General features: G+C 43.7%; 1 protein-coding gene across 11 annotated transcripts in view; it reads left to right on the top strand.

Moving 5' to 3' along the window:
* The window catches only part of s1pr2 (sphingosine-1-phosphate receptor 2), a 91,221-nt gene extending 76,884 nt beyond the window's left edge, over positions 1 to 14,337 (top strand). For all 11 annotated transcript variants that reach the window (XM_072564456.1, XM_072564453.1, XM_072564455.1 and 8 more), the window contains one exon: positions 12,234 to 14,337. In XM_072564456.1, the coding sequence (XP_072420557.1) occupies positions 12,352 to 13,431 (1,080 nt within the window). In that variant the 5' untranslated portion in view covers positions 12,234 to 12,351 and the 3' untranslated portion in view covers positions 13,432 to 14,337. The remainder of the gene's footprint in view (positions 1 to 12,233) is intronic.
* The last annotated feature ends 7,549 nt before the right edge of the window (positions 14,338 to 21,886 follow it).

A 21,886-nucleotide genomic window follows, 5' to 3' on the forward strand; every position in this document is an offset into this window, starting at 1 on the left:
GACCTTACTATTAAGTGTATAAGTCCTGCTAAGATTTGCTTTCCCAAAATGCAGCACCTCATATTTATCTGAATTAAACTCCATCTGCCACTTCTCAGCCCATTGGCCAATCTAGTCAAGATCCTGTTGTAATCTGAGGTAACCCTCTTCGCTGTCCACTACACCTCCAATTTTGGTGTCATCTGTAAACTTACTAACTGTACCTCTAATGCTCGCATCCAAATCATTTATGTAAATGACAAAAAGTAGAGGACCCAGCACCGATTCTTGTGGCACTCCACTGATCACAGACCTCTAGTCTGAAAAATATCCCTCTACCACCATCCTCTGTCTTCTACCTTTGAGCCAGTTCTGTATCCAAATGGCTAGTTCTCTCTGTATTCCGTGAGATCTAACCTTGCTAATCAGTCTCCCATGGGGAACCTTGTCAAACGCCTTACTGAAGTTCATATAGATCACATCTACCGCTCTGCCCTCATCAATCCTCTTTGTTACTTCCACAAAAAACTCAATCAAGTTTGTGAGACATGATTTCCCACACACAAAGCCATGTTGAATATCCCTAATCAGTCCTTACCTTTCCAAACACATGTACATCCTGTCCCTCAGGATTCCCTCCAACAACTTGCCCACTACCGACGTCAGGCTCACTGGTTTATAGTTCCCTGATTTGTCCTTACCGCCCTTCTTAAACAGTGGCACCATGTTTGCAATCCTCCAGTGTTCTGGTACCTCACCTGTGACTATCGATGATACAAATATCTCAGTAAGAGGCCCAGCAATCACTTCTCTAGCTTCCCACAGTCTTCTCGGGTACACCTGATTAGGTCCTAGGGATTTATCCACCTTTACCCGTTTCAAGACATCCAGCACTTCCTCCTCTGTAATATGGACATTTTGCAAGATGCCGCCATCTATTTCCCTACAGTCTATATCTTCCATATCTTTTTCCACAGTAAATACTGATGCAAAATACTCATTTAGTTTCTCCCCCATTTTCTGCGGCTCCACACAAAGGCTGCTTTGCTGATCTTTGAGGGGCCCTATTCTCCCCCTAGTTACCCTTTTGTCCTTAATGTATTTGTAAAAACTCTTTGGATTCTCCTTAATTCTATTTGCCAAAGCTATCTCATGTCCCCTTTTTGCCCTCCTGATTTCCCTCTTAAGTATATTCCTACTTCCTTTATACTCTTCTAAGGCTTCACTCGATCTATCCTGTCTATACTTTACATATGCTTCCTTCTTTTTCTTAACCAAACACTAAATTTCTTTTCCAGCAATCCCTATACCTACCAGCCTTTCCTTTCACCCTGACAGGAATATACTTTCTCTGGATTCTCGCAACTATACAAGTCCTGCTCTGATTTACCTTACCAAAATGTAACACCTCACATATATCTAAATTAAACTCCATCTGCCACTCCTTGGCCCTCTAGCCCATCTGATCAAGATCCCGTTGTACGCTTGAGAACATTTCTTGACAGTCCATTATGCCTCCAGTTTTGGTGTCATCTGCAAACTTACCATACTTCTATGTTCATAACCAAATAATGTATATAAATAATGAAAAGCAGTGGATCTAGCACTGATCACTGTGGTACACTGCTGGTCACAGGCCTCCAGTCTGAAAATCAACCCTCTACCATCAGTCTCTGTCTACCTTCAAGCCAAATTTGTATCGTTTGCTAGTTCTCTCTGGATTGCATATAATCTAATCTGAAATATGTGTTGCTTGAAAAGCGCAGCAGGTCAGGCAGCATCCAAGGAGCAGGAAAATCGAAGTTTCGGGCATAAGCCCTTCTTCAGGAATGAGGAAGGTGTGCAAAGCAGGCTAAGTTAAAAGGTAGGGAGGAGGGACTTGGGGGAGGGGTGTTGGGAATGCGATAGGTGGAAGGAGGTTAAGGTGAGGGTGATAGGCCGGAGTGGGGGTGGGGATGGAGAGGTCAGGAAGAAGATTGCAGGTCAAGAAGGCGGTGCTGAGTCTGAGGGTTGGGACTGAGATAAGGTGGGGGGAGGGGAAATGAGGAAGCTGGAGAAATCTGCATTCATCCCTTGTGGTTGGAGGGTTCCTAGGCGGAAGACGAGGCGCTCTTCCTCCAGGCGTCGTATTGCCATGGTCTGACGATGGAGGAGGCCAAGGACCTGCATGTCCTTGGTGGAGAGGGAGGGGCAGTTAAAGTGTTCCGCCACGGAGCGGTTGGGTTGGTTGGTGCCGGTGTCCCAGAGGTGTTCTTTGAAACGTTCCGCAATTAGGCAGCCTGTCTCCCCAATGTAGAGGAGGCCACATCGGGTGCAGCGGATGCAGTGAATGATGTGTGTGGAGATGCAGGTGAATTTGTGATGGATATGGAAGGATCCCTTGGGGCCTTGGAGGGAAGTGAGGGGGGAGGTGTGGGCGCATGTTTTGCATTTCTTGCGGTTGCAGGGGAAGGTGCCGGGAGTGGAGGTTGGGTTGGTGGGGGATGTCGACCTGACAAGGGAGTCACGGAGGGAGTGGTCTTTCCGGAATGCTGATAGGGGAGGGAAGGGAAGGGAAATATATCCTTGGTGGTGGGGTCTGTTTGGAGGTGGCGGAAATGACGAAGGATGATATGATGTATCTGGAGGTTGGTGGGGTGGTAGGTGAAGGCAAGTGGGGTTCTGTCCTGGTGGTGATTGGAGGGGCGGGGCTCAAGGGCGGACGAGCGGGAAGTGGAGGAGATGTGGTGGAGAGCATCGTCAATCACGTTTGAGGGGAAATTGCAGTCTTTGAAGAAGGAGGTCATCTGGGTTGTTCGGCATTGGAATTGGTCCTCCTGGGAGCAGATGTGGCAGAGGCGAAGGAATTGGGAATATGGGATGGCGTTTTTACAGGGGGCAGGGTGGGAGGAGGTGTAATCTAGGTAGCTGTGGTAGTCGGTCGGTTTATAGTAAATGTCCGTGTTGAGTCGGTCACCCAAGATAGAAATGGAGAGGTCTAGGAAGGGGAGGGAGGAGTCTGAGACGGTCCAGGTAAATTTGAGGCCGGGGTGGAAGATGTTAGTAAAGTGGATGAATCGTTCAACCTCCTCGTGGGAGCACGAGGTAGCGCCGATACAGTCATCGATGTAGTGGAGGAAAAGGTGGGGGGTGGTGCCAGTGTAGCCATGGAAGATGGACTGTTCCACATATCCGACGAAGAGGCAGGCATAGCTGGGGCCCATGCGGGTGTCCATGGCTACTCCTTTGGTTTGGATGAAGTGGGAGGATTGGAAAGAGAAGTTGTTCAGAGTGAGGACCAGTTCAGTCAGTCGAAGGAGGGTGTCAGTGGAAGGGTACTGGTTGGTATGGTGGGAAAGGAAGAAGCGGAGAGCTTTGAGTCCTTCATAATGGGGGATGGAGGTGTATAGGGACTGGATGTCCATGGTGAAGATAAGGCGTTGGGGGCCGGGGAAGTGAAAATCATGGAGGAGGTGGAGGGCGTGGGTGGTGTCCCGAATGTAGGTGGGGAGTTCTTGGACTAAGGGGGACAGGACTGTGTCGAGGTTTGCAGAGATGAGTTCAGTGGGGCAGGAGCAGACTGAAACAATGGGTCGGCCGGGGCAGTCAGGTTTGTGGATTTTGGGCAGATCTACTCTTATTAACCAGTGTACCATGTGGAACCTTGTCAAATGCCTTAATGAAGTCCATGTAGACAATATCTATTATCCTGCCTTCAACTATCTTCTTTGTCACTTCTTCAAAAAATTCAATCAAGTTAGTGAGTCCCAATTTCCATGCACAAAGCCATGCTGGCTATCCCTAATCAGTCCTTGCCTTTCCAAAAGCATGTAAAACCAGTTCCTCAGAATCCCCTCCAATAACATGTCTACCACTGACTTCTTAACCCTGCTTTCAGAACTTAAATCTATCCAACTTGAGTCATTAATTCAGATCTCACTCAGCATTTGCATTGTTGTTCACTCCATATTGTCACATCCTGCAAGTTGTTACATCATTTCACTCTTTTCTAAGTATTTAGAATCATAGAGGCATAGAGATGTACAGCATGGAAACAGACTCTTTGGTCCAACTCGTCCAGGTTGACCAGATATCCTGAATTAATCTAGTCCCAATGGCCAGCATTTGACCCATATTCCTCTAAACCCTTCCTATTCATATACCCATCCAGATGCCTTTTAAATGCCTGTTGTAATTGTACCAGCCGCCAGCACTTCCTCTGGCATCTCATTCCGTATATGCACCACCCTCTGCATGAAAAGGTTGCCCTTTAGGTCCCTTTTCAATCTTTCCCCTCTCACCTTAAACATGTGACCTCAAGTCACCTCAAGCTTTGAACTCCCCTAGCCTGGGGAAAAGACTTTGTCTATTTACCCTATCCATGCCCCTCATGACTTTATAAATCTCTATAAGGTCACCCCTCAGCCTCTGACACTTCAGGGAAAATAGCACCAGCTTATTCAGTTTTCCTAGAAACAGTGTCTATATTATTATATTCATATAGTCAATACTCTTTACCATTGTGAATAATTCAATAAGGTCATCCCTGCACTTTTTCTTCTCCTGCACAAAGATTTTCAATTTTAACAGCTCCTTCTCATGCATCAAGCGCCGAATCCCAGCAGTCCAACTCTCTTTCCACTTGTAAACACCCTTTGCTTCCTCTTGTTCAGCAGGTGTTGGTCCAAATCAGATGTATTCCACTTAAGTTATGACTTCAAATCTTGAAATCCAATCTCCTGGGTACATTTATCAAAAGCTTTGCTAAAATCTAACCAATCAAACTCACCAAGTTTCCTGTCCTTTTGGGATTATGCAACATGGCAGTGTTCAGTTAAACATGCAGCACACTGAGCAAGGTCCATAAGTGCCCACGTTCAATAATGGAAGAGCACATGCTATTTGTGCATAAGACAAGGCTGAAACATTTGTAACCGTCTTTGGCCAGAAGTGTCCAATGGATGATCTATCTCAGTGACTACCCAGATTCCCAAGCATCACAGCTGTCAGTGTTGCATTGAAGATCTGTGCTCCAGAATTAGCTACTTCACTAGCCAAGCTATTCTTGTGCAGCTACAACACTGCCATGTACCTTATAATGTAGAATATTGTCAAGATACGTTCTGTCAGCCAGAAAGCAGAAGTCATTAGTTCTTAAAGAAATTGCAAGAGGGTTGTCAGCCCACTTCCTATCTAATAAAGCATTTGACTGTGATAAAATCCAGTCTACTTCACATCAGATACACCATTTGAAGAAGGATAGATTTTCAATGATATAATCTGCTCAAGAGTACCAGACATTCCAAAGCACCTTACAGACAATTAAATACTTTTACAGTCCAGTCTTTGCAGTATGCGCAAACATGACTGAGGCAATATTCAAAACTACATGCAGGGCTGAGGGGCTGTCAATTAGTCACTTCTGGTTCTGACTGGATGATAGGATGAGATTGCTCAGTAGTAGCTGAAGGTCCCAAAAACACGTGTATCAGCCCCGTCAGTACATTGGTGTTCACATATGATGATCAAGCAGCAGAGTGGGAAATCCCAGCATGGCTTTTAAGCATAAACATTCATCATCAGAGTGGAAATGTTGAAAAACTCCAGTGAGATCATCTGTCTGTCCTCCAACTTAAGATAAATGTTCACTGACATTACTTTGGTTGTTTTGTTTTCTTCCCCTACACCACCATACTCCTCCTCAAATGTCACTAGGAGGAAGAGGGTGAGACCCAGGCCTTGTTCACTGGATTACAATAAAACAAAGAACTGGAAATCTGAAGCTAAAGCAAAAATTGTTGGAGAAACTCAGCAGGTCTGGCAGCATATGTAGAGAGAGAAACAGAGTTAATGTTTAGAGTCCACTGACCCTTCTGACTCGAAATATTAACTCCGGTTTTATCTCCACTGATGCTGCCAGACCTGTTGAGTTTCTCCAGCAATTTCTGTTCTTGTTCTCTGGCACTCTGCTGCAGGTACTAACCAACTCTCAGATGACCTGTCAGCACATTGTGCAGACTGAGTCTATGGCACAAATGTGTGTTATACAGCACACAGGAGAGGTTTAACCTTACTGCCACCACATTGGTCAAATGGGTAACTTCAAACCAGCTGAAATTATTCATTGCGTGGAGGGGACAGCACCCTAGAGAAATCGTATCTTAAAAGTTATTTGCATTGAATGAACAGCACAGAAACCAACCGTGCTGATGTTTATTTTCCACAGGGATCTCCTCCAAATTCATAAATCACACGTATCTGATCTTTCTTCCCCATGAGTTTATTTTGCAACTACTTAAATGTGTTTGTGCTCTTCATCCTGACCACTCCGTTGCATAGCGAGTTCCACATTCTCAACATTCTCTGGGTAAAGAATTGTTGCCTGAATTCCTTTTGGATTTCTGAGTAACCGGTTTATTATCTATGACACATGCTCTGGCCTTACCCAGAAGTAGAAGAATTTACGTCATACCACAGCCTTCTCTTTAATAAGGCAATGTAAAGACTGCTTACGAAGACACACAGGGAATCAAAGATACAATGTTGAGAGAGACTTAAAATTACAGTCACAGACACAGGGAGGGAGAGAGTCACTGATACAGAGGGGGAGAGAATCATGGATACAAGGGCAGAGTCTGGGATACAGGAAGGAAGAGAATCATGGACACTATTGAGGGGGAAAGAAAGAAAAGGATGAAGGAAGGAGAGAATCACAGACACCGCGGAGGGAAAAAGCAATGGATAAGAGATAGAGACATGGGGAGGAGACAGTCACAGATACAGGGATAGTGAGTCATTGACAATGGGAGGGAGAAAATCAGGGACACAGAATGGAGGGAGACTTGCAAGTTGGAAGAGACAGTTATTGCAATTCCATTAAGATTTCAGGAACCCATAGTTACAAGAAATGAAGTTCACAATAGGTATTGAATTTCTTGCTATGAAATTGTGCAGCCATCCTGGCAAATCCCTGTTTTTAGAAACACTTTTTTCTCCTTGCAGCCACAGCTTTTAAACATGCAAAAATAAAAAGGCACAGTTCTTAAATTATTAAATGGCTGGGTTGGTTCGAATATCTGAATAGTCTACCTCAGCTCCTAGTCATATGTGCTTATGATACAAAGGAACATACAAGTATTTTAAGGATAAGAACTTTGTGGATTTATTACAAATTTTAAAAAGTCATTGGAGAAAATGATATGGTTCAAGTAAAACAGTAATTATTACCTTCTGGTTTCTAACAAAAGGTACTAAAAGGAACAAATGGGTAATTTATGTTACAATCCATTTGGGAAAGTGTGCTGGTACTCAAACCCCATTACTCAAACAACAAAAAAGTTAAAGATTTAATCAAATTATTCATAGTCCCTGATTTTCCTGTCTGATTCAGTCAGTTTTATGGAAAACACCGACCAGGTTTCTATATTCATTATCACAAAGTACTAATTATTGCAAAGAAATCAACTCTAAACACAGGCAAACAGAATTTTGAATTATCAACAGATAACTCTGCCAGCTGAAACTCTAACCCCCACACACATATACAGACAACAAACTGCTATATTATCAGTGGAGAAAAAAATAGAGGAAAACATGATGCACTAGCACCAGGCCATTGGATTCAATGAATGTCCCTTTTGCTTCTTAGAACACCTTCTGATCTCCAATTTCCTCGTTTCTAGATCCTTTCAGTTCTTTGAAGACACAGGGAGGTTCACATATTAATTGTTCAGTCTTTCAGTCACTGGTTAGAGGGAACAACTTACAGTGAATGGTGGGAGAGAATAGCTAGCTATCTTTCAGCTGATGGTACAATATTTGTGCAGAGTGGCTTCAGATACAGAGGTGGCAGCTGTATGTGGTCCAGGGAGGAGTCCAGCGATCATTGGGACGGTTGTTTGGGCTAGAGGGGTATAGCTGATAATTACAGGTTTCCATGGTGGCACAATGGCTCAGTGGTAAGCACTGCTGCCTCACAGCGCCAGGGACCTAGGTTTGATTCCAGCCTCGGTTGACTGTCTGGGTGGAGTTTGCACATTCTCCCAGTGTCTGGGTGGGTTTCCTCCGGCTGTTCTTGTTTCCTCCCACAGCCCAAAGATGTGCAGGTCAGGTAAACTGGTCTTGCTAAATTGCCTAAAGTGTTAAGTGCATTAGACAGAGGGAAATGGGTCTGGGTGGGTTACTCTTCAGAGGGTTGGTGTGGAATGGTTGGGCTGAAGGGTCTAGTTCCACACTGCAGGGAATCTAATCTAATTTATCCGATCATGGGGAACCTCTTCCAGTGCACATACATCCTTCCTTAAAGACCAAAACTGCACACTGGATTTGAGATACGGACTCACCAATATTCTGTAGAACTAAAGCATATAGTCCTTACCTTTATAAATAAAACAAAGAACTGCGGATACTGAAGACTGGAAGCGATGGCGGAAATTGCTGGAGGAGCTCAGCAGCTCTGGCAGGATCTGTGAAGAGAAATGAAGAAGGGTCACTGAAGCAAAGGCATGGTAGCTAAATTCACAGATGACACAAAGATAAAAGACATAAGGAAACTGGACACTACTATACATAGTTGAGCATGTGAACAAAAACTGGGTACGTGGAATATAATGTGGGAAGATGTGAAGTTGCCCACTTTGACAGGAAGAATAACAAAGTGAAGTTTTATTTAAATAGAGAACCATCTCTGAATTCCAAGATTCAGAGGGATTTAAGTTTCTGGTATATGAGTCACAAAAAGTTACTATACGAGTACAATGCATACAGTAAGTCCTCTGTATCCACAAAATCACAAATTTGCTTATCTGCAATCAAGAAATAAGTAACAATAAAAATCAAGTATTTGCTTTTATACAATAAAAATCAACATCTGTGGGCAAAACCCACATATCCAGTTCCACACTTGTAAATTTCATCACTCATGGGGGTTCTCAGGAACAGAATCCTTGTGGATACGCAAAATGACTTCAATGACCTCCCACCTTTAATTTATTGTCTGAGCTGAGATGTCACCATTTCTATAAAACCTTAAGTTATCTCGACAATGTGACTTAAAACAAGTTCTGCGATTTACTTATTAATGAACTGAAAACCCATTCTCAAACTTGAAAGACTTAACAGCAATCTAGGTTTGTTCAATATATCATCTCAGTTGCATGACACTGTAATCTTTTGCTATAAATTCTGTGTCTTGTGATCCTGTCCCACAGCTACCTGATGAAGGAGCAGTGCGAAAGTTAGTGCTTCCAAATAAACCTGTTGGACTATAACCTGGTGTTATGTGATTTTTAACTTTGTACACCCCAGTCCAACACCAGCACCTCCACATCATTTAATCAAGAAGGCTAATGGGATTTAGTATAAGAGGGATTGAATAGACAGAAAAGTGAAATTGCTGGAGAAACTGAGCAGGTCTGGCAGCATCTGTGGGATATAGGTCCAGTGACCCTTTTCAGAGCTCTTGAGTTTCTCTGGCAATTTCTGTTTTTGTTTCTGATTTCTAGCATTCACAGTTTTTTTTTGTATTGCTAATCTGATTTTCCAGTTGATATGTAGATTAAAGTTATTCATAATTATTGCTGTCCCTTTATCAGAGGTACCCAATATTTCTTCTTGTATACTGTGTCCTATACTGCGGTTATTGTTAGGGGGCATATAAGCTACTCCCATGAATAACTTCTTTCCTCAACTATTTCTTATCTCCACTCTAACCGAATCTATATCTTGATCTCATAACTAAAATCATCTTTATGGCATTAGTGCTATTCTTAATTGACAGTGTTACCCCTTCATCTTTACTGAGCTTCCTATTCATCCTGAATATCATATATCCTTAATATTGAAGACTCAATCCTTGTCTTCGTGAAGCCATATCTCCATAATGGCTATCAAAAGTATTTATTTTACAATGTACACTAGTAAATTATTTCTTTTGTTATGAGTGCTACATGCATCCAGATACCGAGAGCTGTATTTTTGTCATATTTTGGAAAATTGTCATTTTTATGGAGTTTCATAGAGATTTCCCTCCATGAGGTCAAGTGAGTTTTCTTGTGCTGTCACTGCAGGCTTATCTTATTGACTGCCTAGTTCATCTCTATGGTACCCCTCTCATTTGATACTGGCAGAATTCTACCACTCACTATACATGGAGATGCTCACCACTGCTGGGAATCAGCAGTACCGCTGGTGGCAGTGCCATTATTAAAAGGCTGTTGTGCCTAGAGCTGCCCTGTGCAGTTTGTGGCATTTGCTCCAAACCTGGCAGGTGGGAGGAAATAGGCACCTGCTTTGCAGGCAGGGACCTGGAGGTCCTGGTTGGATGGCATGGTGTAGAGGCTCAGCCTCTTCTCGGGATGGGCCATGGCATTGGGCCTTGTCGGTTTGATCTAGGATTGCCAGTAGGGTCAGTACCATCTGGAGAAATGCCTGCCCTATAGGAGGAAGGTCAATGTAACCTGGTCCAATCCGTGAGATGGGTCCCTGCATGTAAAATGCCCTTGCACTAATTGCCATTGCACTACAAAGTGTAACATTAAAAGTGCAGAACCATAAGTGGTTTGGAGCTTGCCATGATGAATCAGAAGCTGGCATATGTTGGACGTCAGCAACTGTGGACAAAGGGTGCTTGCATCTGCTTACCATAGAGTATGCCTTAGATGTTGGTGCCTGGTATCCAAGGTGAAGGTCAGGAGGAGCAATGGGTAGGCTGGAGTTGCTACGTACCTTTTCTGACTTTCATATCAAGTGTTTTGTTTCTACGTAGTGGACGGATAGAGTTGGAGACTGAATATTAATGAAGTGAATTGAATTAATAATGCACGAATAAATGATAAACCCTGTTAATAACAAGGTCTAGTGAGGGGTCTCAGTAGGAAGAATGTGGGGATTATTAGTAGGAGGAGTGCGGGGAGTATCAGGGGAGGAGTGCGGGGAGTTTAGATGGGAGGGGAGCAGGGAGTATTGAGGGAAGGTTTGCAGAAGTATCGGGTAATGGGAGTGTGGGGAGTATCGGGTGAGGGGGTAATGGGGAGTATCGGGGCAGGGATAGCTGGGAGGATTGGGGAGAGGGGGTATGGGGAATATTGAAGGGAGTGCAGGGAGTATTGGGAGGAGGAGGGCAGGAAGTGTCTGCAGGAGAAATCAGGAGTATTAGCGGGAATGGGTTGTATCACACTACCATCCACGTTTTGAACTGAAGATATAAAATTTGAATTACTCAACAGATGAATTAATAAACTTTTTGTGATTGGAAGAGGCTACATATTAATCTGTACTCCTCCACACAGACCCCCACCCCACTCTATCCTACCCCATCAAATGTTTAAAAGTAAAATCCTCTTTCTAATACTCTGACCCCCTAATCCCTTTCTGATATTAGGACAGCATGTTTGCCTTCAGTTACTGGCACCAGGCCATGAATGAGTTGTTTTACCAGAGTGAGGATTATTGGACTGGACAAATCCCAGGGATGGGAATCAAGGCGGAATATAGATGGAGGCCTCCATTTGAAAGTTTTAAAATATGCAGAGTTGGTTCTCTATGCAGTCTTGGTATATGAGGTAGAGCATTGTATATTATTCAGCTCGGTGACTGTGATTCTCAGACTGAACCCATGCAATGGTCATAACTCAGTATCTATGCTGCTCTTATCTTACTTCTGTCCCAGTGCAGTTTCAATCCAATCATGTCCCCACTGCACATCAATCCTGCTCATGCCTGGATGCAGCTAAAATCTCACTCCTGCTGCTTTGTGGTACCAATCTTGCTCATGTCCCAGTGCAACCCCATCCCTGTTTACATCCCACTGCAGCACCAAACTAGGTCATGCCCATATGCACCACTTCTCCTCCTGTCCAGTGCAGCCTCAGTGGATATGCCTGATGGAGTTGGTGCAACTTTATTATCTCAGAAACTCTGCTTGTTGGGTTAATTTGGGAGTCAGGTTGACCGAGACCTGAGATGAGGTCACCTTGTGACTAAGAAGAGATTTAGATTTGTCTCTATCACTGTAACTCCCTGCTAGTTATTGAGTTAATAATAGCATGTCCAGCAAGATGTGTTCTTTCGATGAGTTGAACCAATAATTCTGTGCTGCAAACAGATCATTTAGCAAGTCCCGTTGAGGATGATTTGGGTTCCAGGGGCAGTAAAGAAAACTGTCAACATTTTCTTGGCCTCCTGCCTTTCCCATCCCCACATATGACCTTTTATTGTGATGTTTGTTTCTCATAACAGTGACTAACTACCTCATTTTCCTTTGTTGATTCCTATAGGTGATGACAGTAGCCCTTCTTGAATCTTGTCGAACCTGTGGGCCTCCAACGTGGTGTTAAGAGACATTATGCCCTTGAAGGAATCGACTGCCGACTGCAACCAGCGAATTCTGTAGAAATGGGGGAACCGCTATGCACTGCGTCTGAGGGCTCCTTTAATAATTACTACAACAGGCAGTTAATAAGTTTCCATTATAATCACACTGGGAAACTTGCAGACCCGAAATATAAGTCACAAGGCCTGAGTGTCACCTCTGTTGTCTTCATCATTTTGTGTTCTTTCATCATCCTTGAAAACCTTTTGGTGTTGGTGGCCATCTGCAGATATAAGAAGTTCCACTCAGCCATGTTTTATTTCATTGGAAACTTGGCACTTTCGGACCTGTTTGCGGGCATTGCTTACATCTTCAACATTGTGTTTTCGGGAAGCCAGACCATGAAGCTGACACCGCTGCAGTGGTTTATCCGTGAGGGCACCATGTTTGTTGCATTGGCTGCATCAGTCCTCAGTCTGTTGGCCATCGCTATTGAAAGGCATGCAGCCATTGTGAAAGTCAAACTCTACAGTGGTGACAAGAATACTCGGATGTGCTTACTGATTGGAAGCTGTTGGATTGCCTCTGTGCTGCTGGGTGGGCTGCCGGTAATGGGGTGGAACTGCCTCTGCCATGTAAATGGTTGTTCCACTGTGCTGCCTCTGTTCTCCAAGAATTACATTTTGTTCTGTATCACCTTGCTCAGCATCATCCTTCTGTCCATTGTCATCCTTTATGTGCGGATTTATCTGATTGTACGATCCAGTCACTGTGAAACTGCGGCTCCACAGACCCTGGCGTTGCTAAAGACAGTCACGATTGTGCTCGGTGTGTTTATTATTTGCTGGGCACCCACCTTCATCATGTTACTGCTGGACTTTGCCTACACAGAAAGCAATTTGAAGATCCTGCACAAAGCAGAAATCTTCCTGGCCCTATCTACACTCAACTCGGCTATGAACCCCATCATTTACACTCTGAGGAGCAGGGACATGCGCAGAGCATTTCTCCGCATCCTGTGTTGCTGTTCCATGATGGAGAATAAGACCAGGTTTGACAGCTGCTTCCCTAGTCTTCGCCACACCAGTACATTGGACCGGTCTTACCATAAACACAAGATGGCAGACTCACCAACGATGCCAGAATGCACAACATTTGTGTGAATGTCTGTGCTGCAAAAGGGTCTGATGGTGTTGAGTAACTTACCATGCACCATCGACACGTGCACTCCACACACTTACCTGACACAGAGACAAACACGTGCATGATTAGTCCCTGAGCCTACAATATCCGCTGTCACAAGAGGACCTCAGGTCAACAAATGATGAGCAAGTTGGATGTGAGACTCAATCTAACCCCTTTCACTGTATGATACAATGGCAACCAGTCAGCTGACCCACAGGATTTATTTTACTCTCCACAATAACGATTTAGCAGCAGCCAATCAGAAATGAATACACCTGACAAAGTAACCAATGGTTGAGCTGCACAACAGAATTTGCAGAGTCTTGTGGACAGAATCTGTGAGCCAAGCCACTGGAAATCTTGGCAAACCTGACAACTAAAGACAATGCTGAATAACAGAGCTTACAGGACACAGTCTGCTCTTAATCTATTCTCAGAAAGGATCACGTTTCCATGCTATTTGCAATTGCAAATGGTGGCTGGAGGGAGAGAAAAAAAATATTTTTGAGGCGTGCAGGCACACACAACAATTTTAATGGAGCATCATCACAAACTCTTCTTTCTTTTTCTGATGCCACATTAGTGTTAGACCTGACCTCCAGGAAATGCCACTTCCATACATAATGTTGTTCCCAGTGGTGGCAGCAGGTTTCCCTGCCTGGGGCTTTGCCCTGTGACCAGCAGCACAGTCTCCTACCAATCAACATTGCCTTGTGCTCCCTGTATAGTAGCACTGCTGCTGCCCAGCAGCACTGTCCCCCACATAGGGCCTGCTCTGCCTAGTCCTGTGCCCCCTGCATAGTACCCACTGGTAATGGTAATGCAGCAACATTACAGTGGGAAAGTGAAATTGTTCCCCTCATGTTAACACAGCAGAGGAAGAAGAGCAGCAGGATTTCTATGAGCCAGGTTTTGGTTTCAGTTATATTAGGGGCATAATCTGGACCCTTTAGGGCTATCTATCACCTTGATAATAACTTGTCACCTTGACACTGACATTTTGTAACTCAGCAAACTATTACTTACATGATGCGTGTAGCTAAAAGATGCAAGTCTGCTGGCCAATTCCAGCTTAAATGTTTAAAATTCTAATTATTATATTTTAAACTGGCTCACACATCATTTAGAATTAGGTTTGTTTCTATAAATTCTGTAATTTGGGCATTGACTGCTGCCTTTACTTTGATCTCTGTCACTGATATGTGTCACGCTGTGAGAAACTATTTAATATCAAAACATATTGTGATTAGTTTCCACGGGATATTTCCGCTGTTTGAAATTTCCATGTAGTCAGCACCTCCCAACCAACATGCAGAGGGAGTTGTCGAACTTTGCATGTGAGTCACAGAGCCTCAGGCCCAGTCTCAGACTGATGCAGCAGCTCTGGCCTTGCACAGATGCAAATTTGACACCTAGCTCTGGAGACCAGCTTCAGTGACTGTCTTCAACTCAAGTCACATTGGACAACTGGACAATGACTGTTGATTGTGTAAGTTTCCATAAATGTGCAGGAGTTCTCTTTCTTGTGAAAATAACTCCAATATAAAAGTTTAATGGAGCTATGTTGCCTACATTTCACAAAGTGATGGAGGCAGTAACCAATCAGTGTTTGAAAAAGCCAAGTTATGATACTAACAGCAAAAAGGAGCTGGGCAGAATCCTGGACGGCAGTGCAAACGGCATCTGATTTATTCTCCATCGCGATACCATTGTGGAGAACGTACAGAAAGTGACCCAGATGTAGAGACACTCAGTGTCTTGAAGCTGCCAGTGGGTCAGGCTGCTCCTTTAAATGAAGGTCAAATTAATTTGGTTGTTTAGTTTAAATGTTTAAGTGGCAACACTACAGCAGAATCCAGCAATGGATTGGGATTGTTAAATGTCTAAATGTCAATGTACAGAACTCAAAATATAGAATGTTAAACGGTACGAGAAATGATTAATGGCTGCTCACTGAGAATTAACCAACAGAAAATAAACCTTTTCTAAAAAAAAATTCTGCCTTGGTTTTTGAGGTTCTGGTTCAGGAACTGTTCCAGTAGATGGTTAATAAACAGGATTTGTGATTCTGCCAGAAGGATGGAATGAAAATAAGGTTTTGGAGTCACTTTGCTGTGTCCTGTGCAGACTGAGTAAGAAGTAATATTGGAGTTGGATTTCATTTGACACTGTCAGTGATTATGCATTATGCCACATTTACTCTTTCTGTCTCTCTTTCCATCCCAACTCCTCTTACCCCCCCTTTCTTTGACTGACGTTAAAAGATTATTCCCAAGTTTTGTGTTCTTCCTACAGTCAGAGCTTTGACTTTATGCAAGATTCAAACCTCAGTGAGTGTGGCTAGAAATTGTCGAGCAAGTTAAACATCACTTAGCACCTGATAATATCTGTCAAACTGTGCAAGCTTCATGCAAATATAGGGACAGGGGAAGAGATGGTGTGTGTGTTTGGCAGGGGGGAACTGACATCTCAGCTGTGCTTAGGAAGAAATTACTCACTCAATCCAAAGCAATCAACTCTTATGTAAGATAAAACAAAAAAAAACGGAGATCTAAAACTGTGATCACTCAGGAAGCCTAATTGGAACATCATTTATTATTGAACACCAAATAAAGCCACTACTCATGGCATAGAGAGGCCAGCCCCAGCCTGGGGCAGGCTGCTCAGACAAGATTAGATTACTTACAGTGTGGAAACAGGCCCTTCGGCCCAACAAGTCCACACCGCCCCGCCGAAGCGCAACCCACCCATACCCCTACATCTACCCCTTACCTAACACTATGGGCAATTTTAGCATGGCCAATTCACCTGACCTGCACATCTTTGGACTGTGGGAGGAAACCGGAGCACCCGGAGGAAACCCACATAGACATGGGGAGAACATGCAAACTCCACACAGTCAGTCGCCTGAGGCGGGAATTGAACCCGGGTCTCTGGCGCTGTGAGGCAGCAGTGCTAACCACTGTGCCACCGTGCCTCCCATCCACAAATGGATGATGTGCTTTTTTTTAAAACAACCTGTTCAAACATGTTATGACAAACATCTGGACTGGGTGAGACTTGAACCTGGGTCGCCTGGTTTAGGGGTAGGGAATTATCACTGCACCATAGGTCCATTTTACCGTTCTATATACCCTGAAGTGCTATCATACACCATGGAGGACTTCACCAGCTCCAAAGCCAGCATGACTTGTTTTATTTTCGTTTCCTTTCTAAACACGAACCACTGTCTGTAAAATATCCATGTAGCCAACTAGATATTTACAAGCAAAGCCCATTATGGCCAACATGAACCACCAAAAGTGAAGGAGGGGTAGGGAGAGTGGGAAAGATCTAAGACAAAATTGAATTGGAGAGACAAGCAACCCCATGGTTCCCACCTCTCTGAAGGCATTGACAGCATTGACGAACACTACATGCTCTCTCTCCAGTGACATGAGAATAACTGAGGAGGTGGGGCAGGCAGTGGCAAACATGACAACCCTGAGTCTTTTTTTTAAGTTTATAATTTTTAGTTTTTTCTTTAATTAACCTATTTTTCTAATCAACCTATTCAGAGATGTATTACACATCTCTCTGAGCAGGTGGAACTTGAACCCTGGCCTCCTGGTGGAAGGGTAGGGACACTACCACCATATAAAGTTTTGTTTAATTTAACTTCATTTTCTATTCAACCTGTTTAGAGATTTTATTACACTCCTCTGTAGTGAGTGAGACTTGAACTGGGCCTCTCGGTCCAGGGGTAGGGATGCTACCACGGCACCAGCAAAACATTGCATTCCTCGGAATTGGAACATCAGTTTATAAATTTCACCTTCTGTTTGAGAGGGTATAGTCCATCTTTGTCGACTCTGTATCTGAGGTATGTTACCTCGTTTACCTGGAACAGACACTTTTCCCTTTGTAGCCAGATGCCAGCCTCAGAAAAATGCTGTTAGACCTCCTCCAAACTCTCCACATGTTCCATTGCAGTAATTCCTGAGATTAAAATGTTATCCAGATAGACTCCCAGATTGGACACCCCTTGAAGGATGCTCTCCATGAAACATGGCATAAGGCAAAGATACCTCAAAAGGCAAGTGAGCGTATTCAGACTGACCTTTCTGAGTTTTCATGTTAACATGTTTCCTGAATGATACCTCAAACTGCAGTTGGAGATAGGCATGTCTTATATCCATTTTGGAAAATATGTGACTCCAGCCAGCTTTGCCTACAAGTCTTCTCTGTGTAGCAGAAAGTATCTGTCTAAGTAGGAAGCTCTGTTGACTATTAGCTTATACACCTCACAGAGGCGAACTGAGTTGTCAGGTTTTAAAACTGGGACTATTGGCATGGCCCAGTCAGAAAGTTATACCAAGCATTTAATGCCATGTTCCTCTAGACATTCCAATTCGGCCTCTACTTTGGCATATAGGGCATAGGGGGCTGTATGTGCCTTTGCGTATTTAAGTTGGACCTCTGGGTCTACATGGACCTTGGCCCTGTCGCTTTTTGTCTTCACGAGGCCCTTTTCGAACACCTTGGGATACTTCTTAATGATTTCATATAGCTCAGCAGTCCCCATTTTTAAGATCTGTTGCCAAATGCAGGCAGACTTTCTGTAATCAGTCCCTTCCCAAAAGGTTGGAACCTGGTTCTTTCACTACCAACAAGGGCAGTCAGATTGTCAGTTGTCTGTGCCTATCTGGGGTTACAGTGGTCCCAATAATAACAGAGTGGCTCCCCAGTGTATGTGGCCAATCTAGCCCTGGTGCCTTGCAAGCTTAAAGCGAAGATTCCCCTTTGGAATTTCCTAAAGGTTCACTCCCCAACAATAGATACAGTGGCATCTATGTCTATCTCCACGTCTGCGGGTGGCCAATTACCTGGAGTTTGAGTTTAATTGGGAACACTTTGGGAGCAGTATTGCAATTTAGTTGTAACAATTCCTCATCTTCAGGTTGATTTATTTGCAAAGCCCTGACTTGAGGTGGTTACGGCTTGGGCAGGATGTATTTCGCCTTGTCTGGGGTGAACTCTACAACCACACGCACAGATGGGTGTTCTTGCCTCTCACTGTATTGTAGAGATACTTCCCATCCAGTTCTAGAAGCTCGCATCCTTTGACTCCAATCGCCAATTGTCACTCAGCAACAAACAGGAGCTGTGAGTATTATCCACCTGGGATTTGGCTCTGTGGTATGGGGATTGTCCAAGGTTGAAGACAGTACCGTTTATGGACCCCTGAAGTTCCTGACCCCCTTTTCCAATATTTTTGCAGGTAAAGGGCCAGTTCTATGGCTTTCTTGAGGTCCAGATCCTTTGAGTCACAATATTATTAATTCTACAAACCAAGTGATCATTTGACATTTCCTAAAGTGCTGACCCTACTCACAGTGTTCCACCAAATTCTACAGACTTGTCAAGAATTCAGTCATTGGTTCCCCAGGAAGACTATTTGCCATGTTGTAAATCTGTAACACTGCAACGTAACAGATAATTTGGGGTTATGATGGGTCTGCTAAAAAATTGATCAGTCTGGGGAATGCCAGGTAGGTGAAACTATTTACAATGTTGAAAGCAGGGGTGGTCAGGAAAATAATGAAGAGTCTAATGAGACCTGATGACAAGTCATGATACTGAAAACGTTAATTCTGCTTTCTTCCAAAAGATGCTGCCAGATCTGCTGAGTTTTGTTAGCAATGTCTGTGTTTGCCGTAAATTCTGAGTATACTTCTGTGACTACATTACTCCAAAGTAGTTTATATGGTTCTTGCTGCATATGAGAGACTGTACATTATAATAAACTAAAACTCATTCCTTTGCCTTATTCCAGCAATCGCTGGGAGCAAAAAGTGAAATACAAACTTGAGTTCCATGATCTAATTAGTATTAGCAGCTTCTATTCGCTTGTAGGATGTTCCCAGAGACCTTCACCATCAATGAGTTTTAAAATGAAGACACCAGGAAATGCAGTGACTCATAAAAGCAGAAACTACTGCAGAAACTAAGCAGCTCCAGCAGCATCTGTGGAGAGAGAAACGGTTAACATTTCGAGCCTAATGACTTCATTTGCACAGTGGAGTTTCTTCTCTCTCCGTAGATACTGCCAGACCTGCTGAGTTTCTCCAGCACTTACTGGTTGTCATTATGATCTCTTGCATCTGCAGCCCTTTCCTTTTATATCAATATGGCAGCCAGTTTTCTCACAGCAGCCTCACACAGTCACATGATCAAGCTCAGCTCATCTCTTTCTGTGATGTTACTTGAAGGATAATCATTGCCCAGAACATTAGTGCAAACTCCCCTGCTTTTCTTTGAAGCAACACCACAAGACGTTTTTACATTAATGGGAGGGGGCCTTTGTTAAAGGACAAAAGATGTCACTTCCAGTGATGCAACACTCCCTCCAGAAATGCACTGAGCCTACGCCTCTATAATTTTCCAAGCTGAAAAAAGTGGGCAAAGTCACAGTACAACAGACAACAAACAATTATCGCATTGCACTACATTGTCAGCCTGGATGATATGCTCAGGTCCATGGATTAGGACAGTCATAGCCTCTGACCCAGGATAGATTGCTAGTTATGGCCTATGTAAAACAGACTGTTACGTGTTACATCTTCCTAGGCAACTGGCTGAGTAGATTGATGAGTCTCAATCTTTAACAATGTTATGTCCTACTGGTAACATGGCTGGACTAAACCAGAGACACAGATAGATATGATTCCCAAAACAACAGATGGTGGAATCTGAACCCAATAAAAATGTTTGGAATTGAAAGTCTAATGATCATCCTTAAACCATTGTTTATTATTGTAAAAACTCAACTGGTTTACTGAAATACGTCAGGAAAGGAAATCTGCTATCCTTACGTGGTCTGGCATATCTGTGAATCCAGACCCAGAGTCGACTCCTTAGACTGCAGCTCCAAACCCATTACCATCCAGCAGGACATGGGATCACCACCAAGCAGTCAGCTGGTATAGATACGCCCACAATGCTATTAACGAGGGAGTTCCAGAATGTTGACCCTGCGATATACTTTCAAGTCAGGATGGTATTTGACTTGGAGAGGAACGTGGGTAGTGTTCCCATACATTTGATGTTCCTGTCTTTTTATGTGTTAGAGGTCATGGGTTTAGAAGATGCTGTTAAAGAAGTTTTGGTAAATAGTTGCGGTCACTGTATATTGATAATGAAGGGAGTAAATGTTTTAAAAATGGTGTATAGGGTACAAACTTTGTCCTGGATGGTGTCTAGTTTCTCAAGTGTTCTTGGAGCTGTGCTCACCTAGTCAACTGGAGAATAATCCTCACAGTCCTGATTTGGGACTTGTGGGTAGACAAGTGAGTTATTTGCTGCAGGATTCCTAGCTTCTGACCTGTTCTTGTAGACACAGTGTTTATATGGCTGATCCAATTTAGTTTCCAGTAAATGGTAACCCGTGGGATATTAATAGCGGGGGATTTAGTGTTGTAATGCCATTGAATGTCATGGGGAAATGGTTAGATTCACGTTTTTCAGAGATGGCAATTGCCTGACATTTGTGTGGAGTGAATATTATTTGCCACTTGACACTGTCCAGATCTTGCTATAGAACATAGAACATAGAACAATACAGCACAGAACAGGCCCTTTGGCCCACGATGTTGTGCCGAACACTTGTCCTAGCTTAAGCACCTATCCATGTACCTATCCAATTGCCACTTAAAGGTCGCCAATGATTCTGACTCTGCCACTCCCAAAGGCAGCGCATTCCATGCCCCCACCACTCTCTGGGTAAAGAACCCACCCCTGACATCCCCCCTATACCTTCTACCCTGCATCTTAAATTTATGTCCCCTTGTAACACTCTGTTGTACCTGGGGAAAAAGTCTCTGACTGTCTACTCTATCTATTCCCCTGATCATCTTAAAAACCTCTATCAAGTCACCCCTCATCCTTCGCCATTCCAATGAGAAAAGGTCTAGCACTGTCAACCTATCCTCGTACGACCTATTCTCCATTCCAGGCAACATCCTGGTAAGTCTCCTCTGCACCCTCTCCAAAGCTTCCACATCTTTCCTAAAGTGAGGTGACCAGAACTGCACACAGTACTCCAAATGTGGCCTTACCAAGGTCCTGTACAGCTGCAACATCACCTCATGACTCTTGAATTCAATCCCTCTGCTAATGAATGCTAATACACCATAGGCCTTCTTACAAGTTCTATACAACTGAGTGGCAACTTTCAAAGAGCTATGAACATAGACTCCAAGTTCCCTCTGCTCCTCCACCTGACTAAGAACCCTACCGTTAACCCTGTATTCCGCATTCTTATTTGTCCTTCCAAAATGGACAACCTCACACTTGACAGGGTTGAACTCCATCTGCCACTCCTTAGCCCAGCTCGGCATCATATCTAAGTCCTTTTGCAGCCGACAACAGCTCTCCGCACTATCCGCAACTCCA

Source organism: Chiloscyllium punctatum, chromosome 46 (genome assembly GCF_047496795.1).
Source record: "Chiloscyllium punctatum isolate Juve2018m chromosome 46, sChiPun1.3, whole genome shotgun sequence".
Lineage (NCBI taxonomy): Eukaryota > Metazoa > Chordata > Chondrichthyes > Orectolobiformes > Hemiscylliidae > Chiloscyllium > Chiloscyllium punctatum.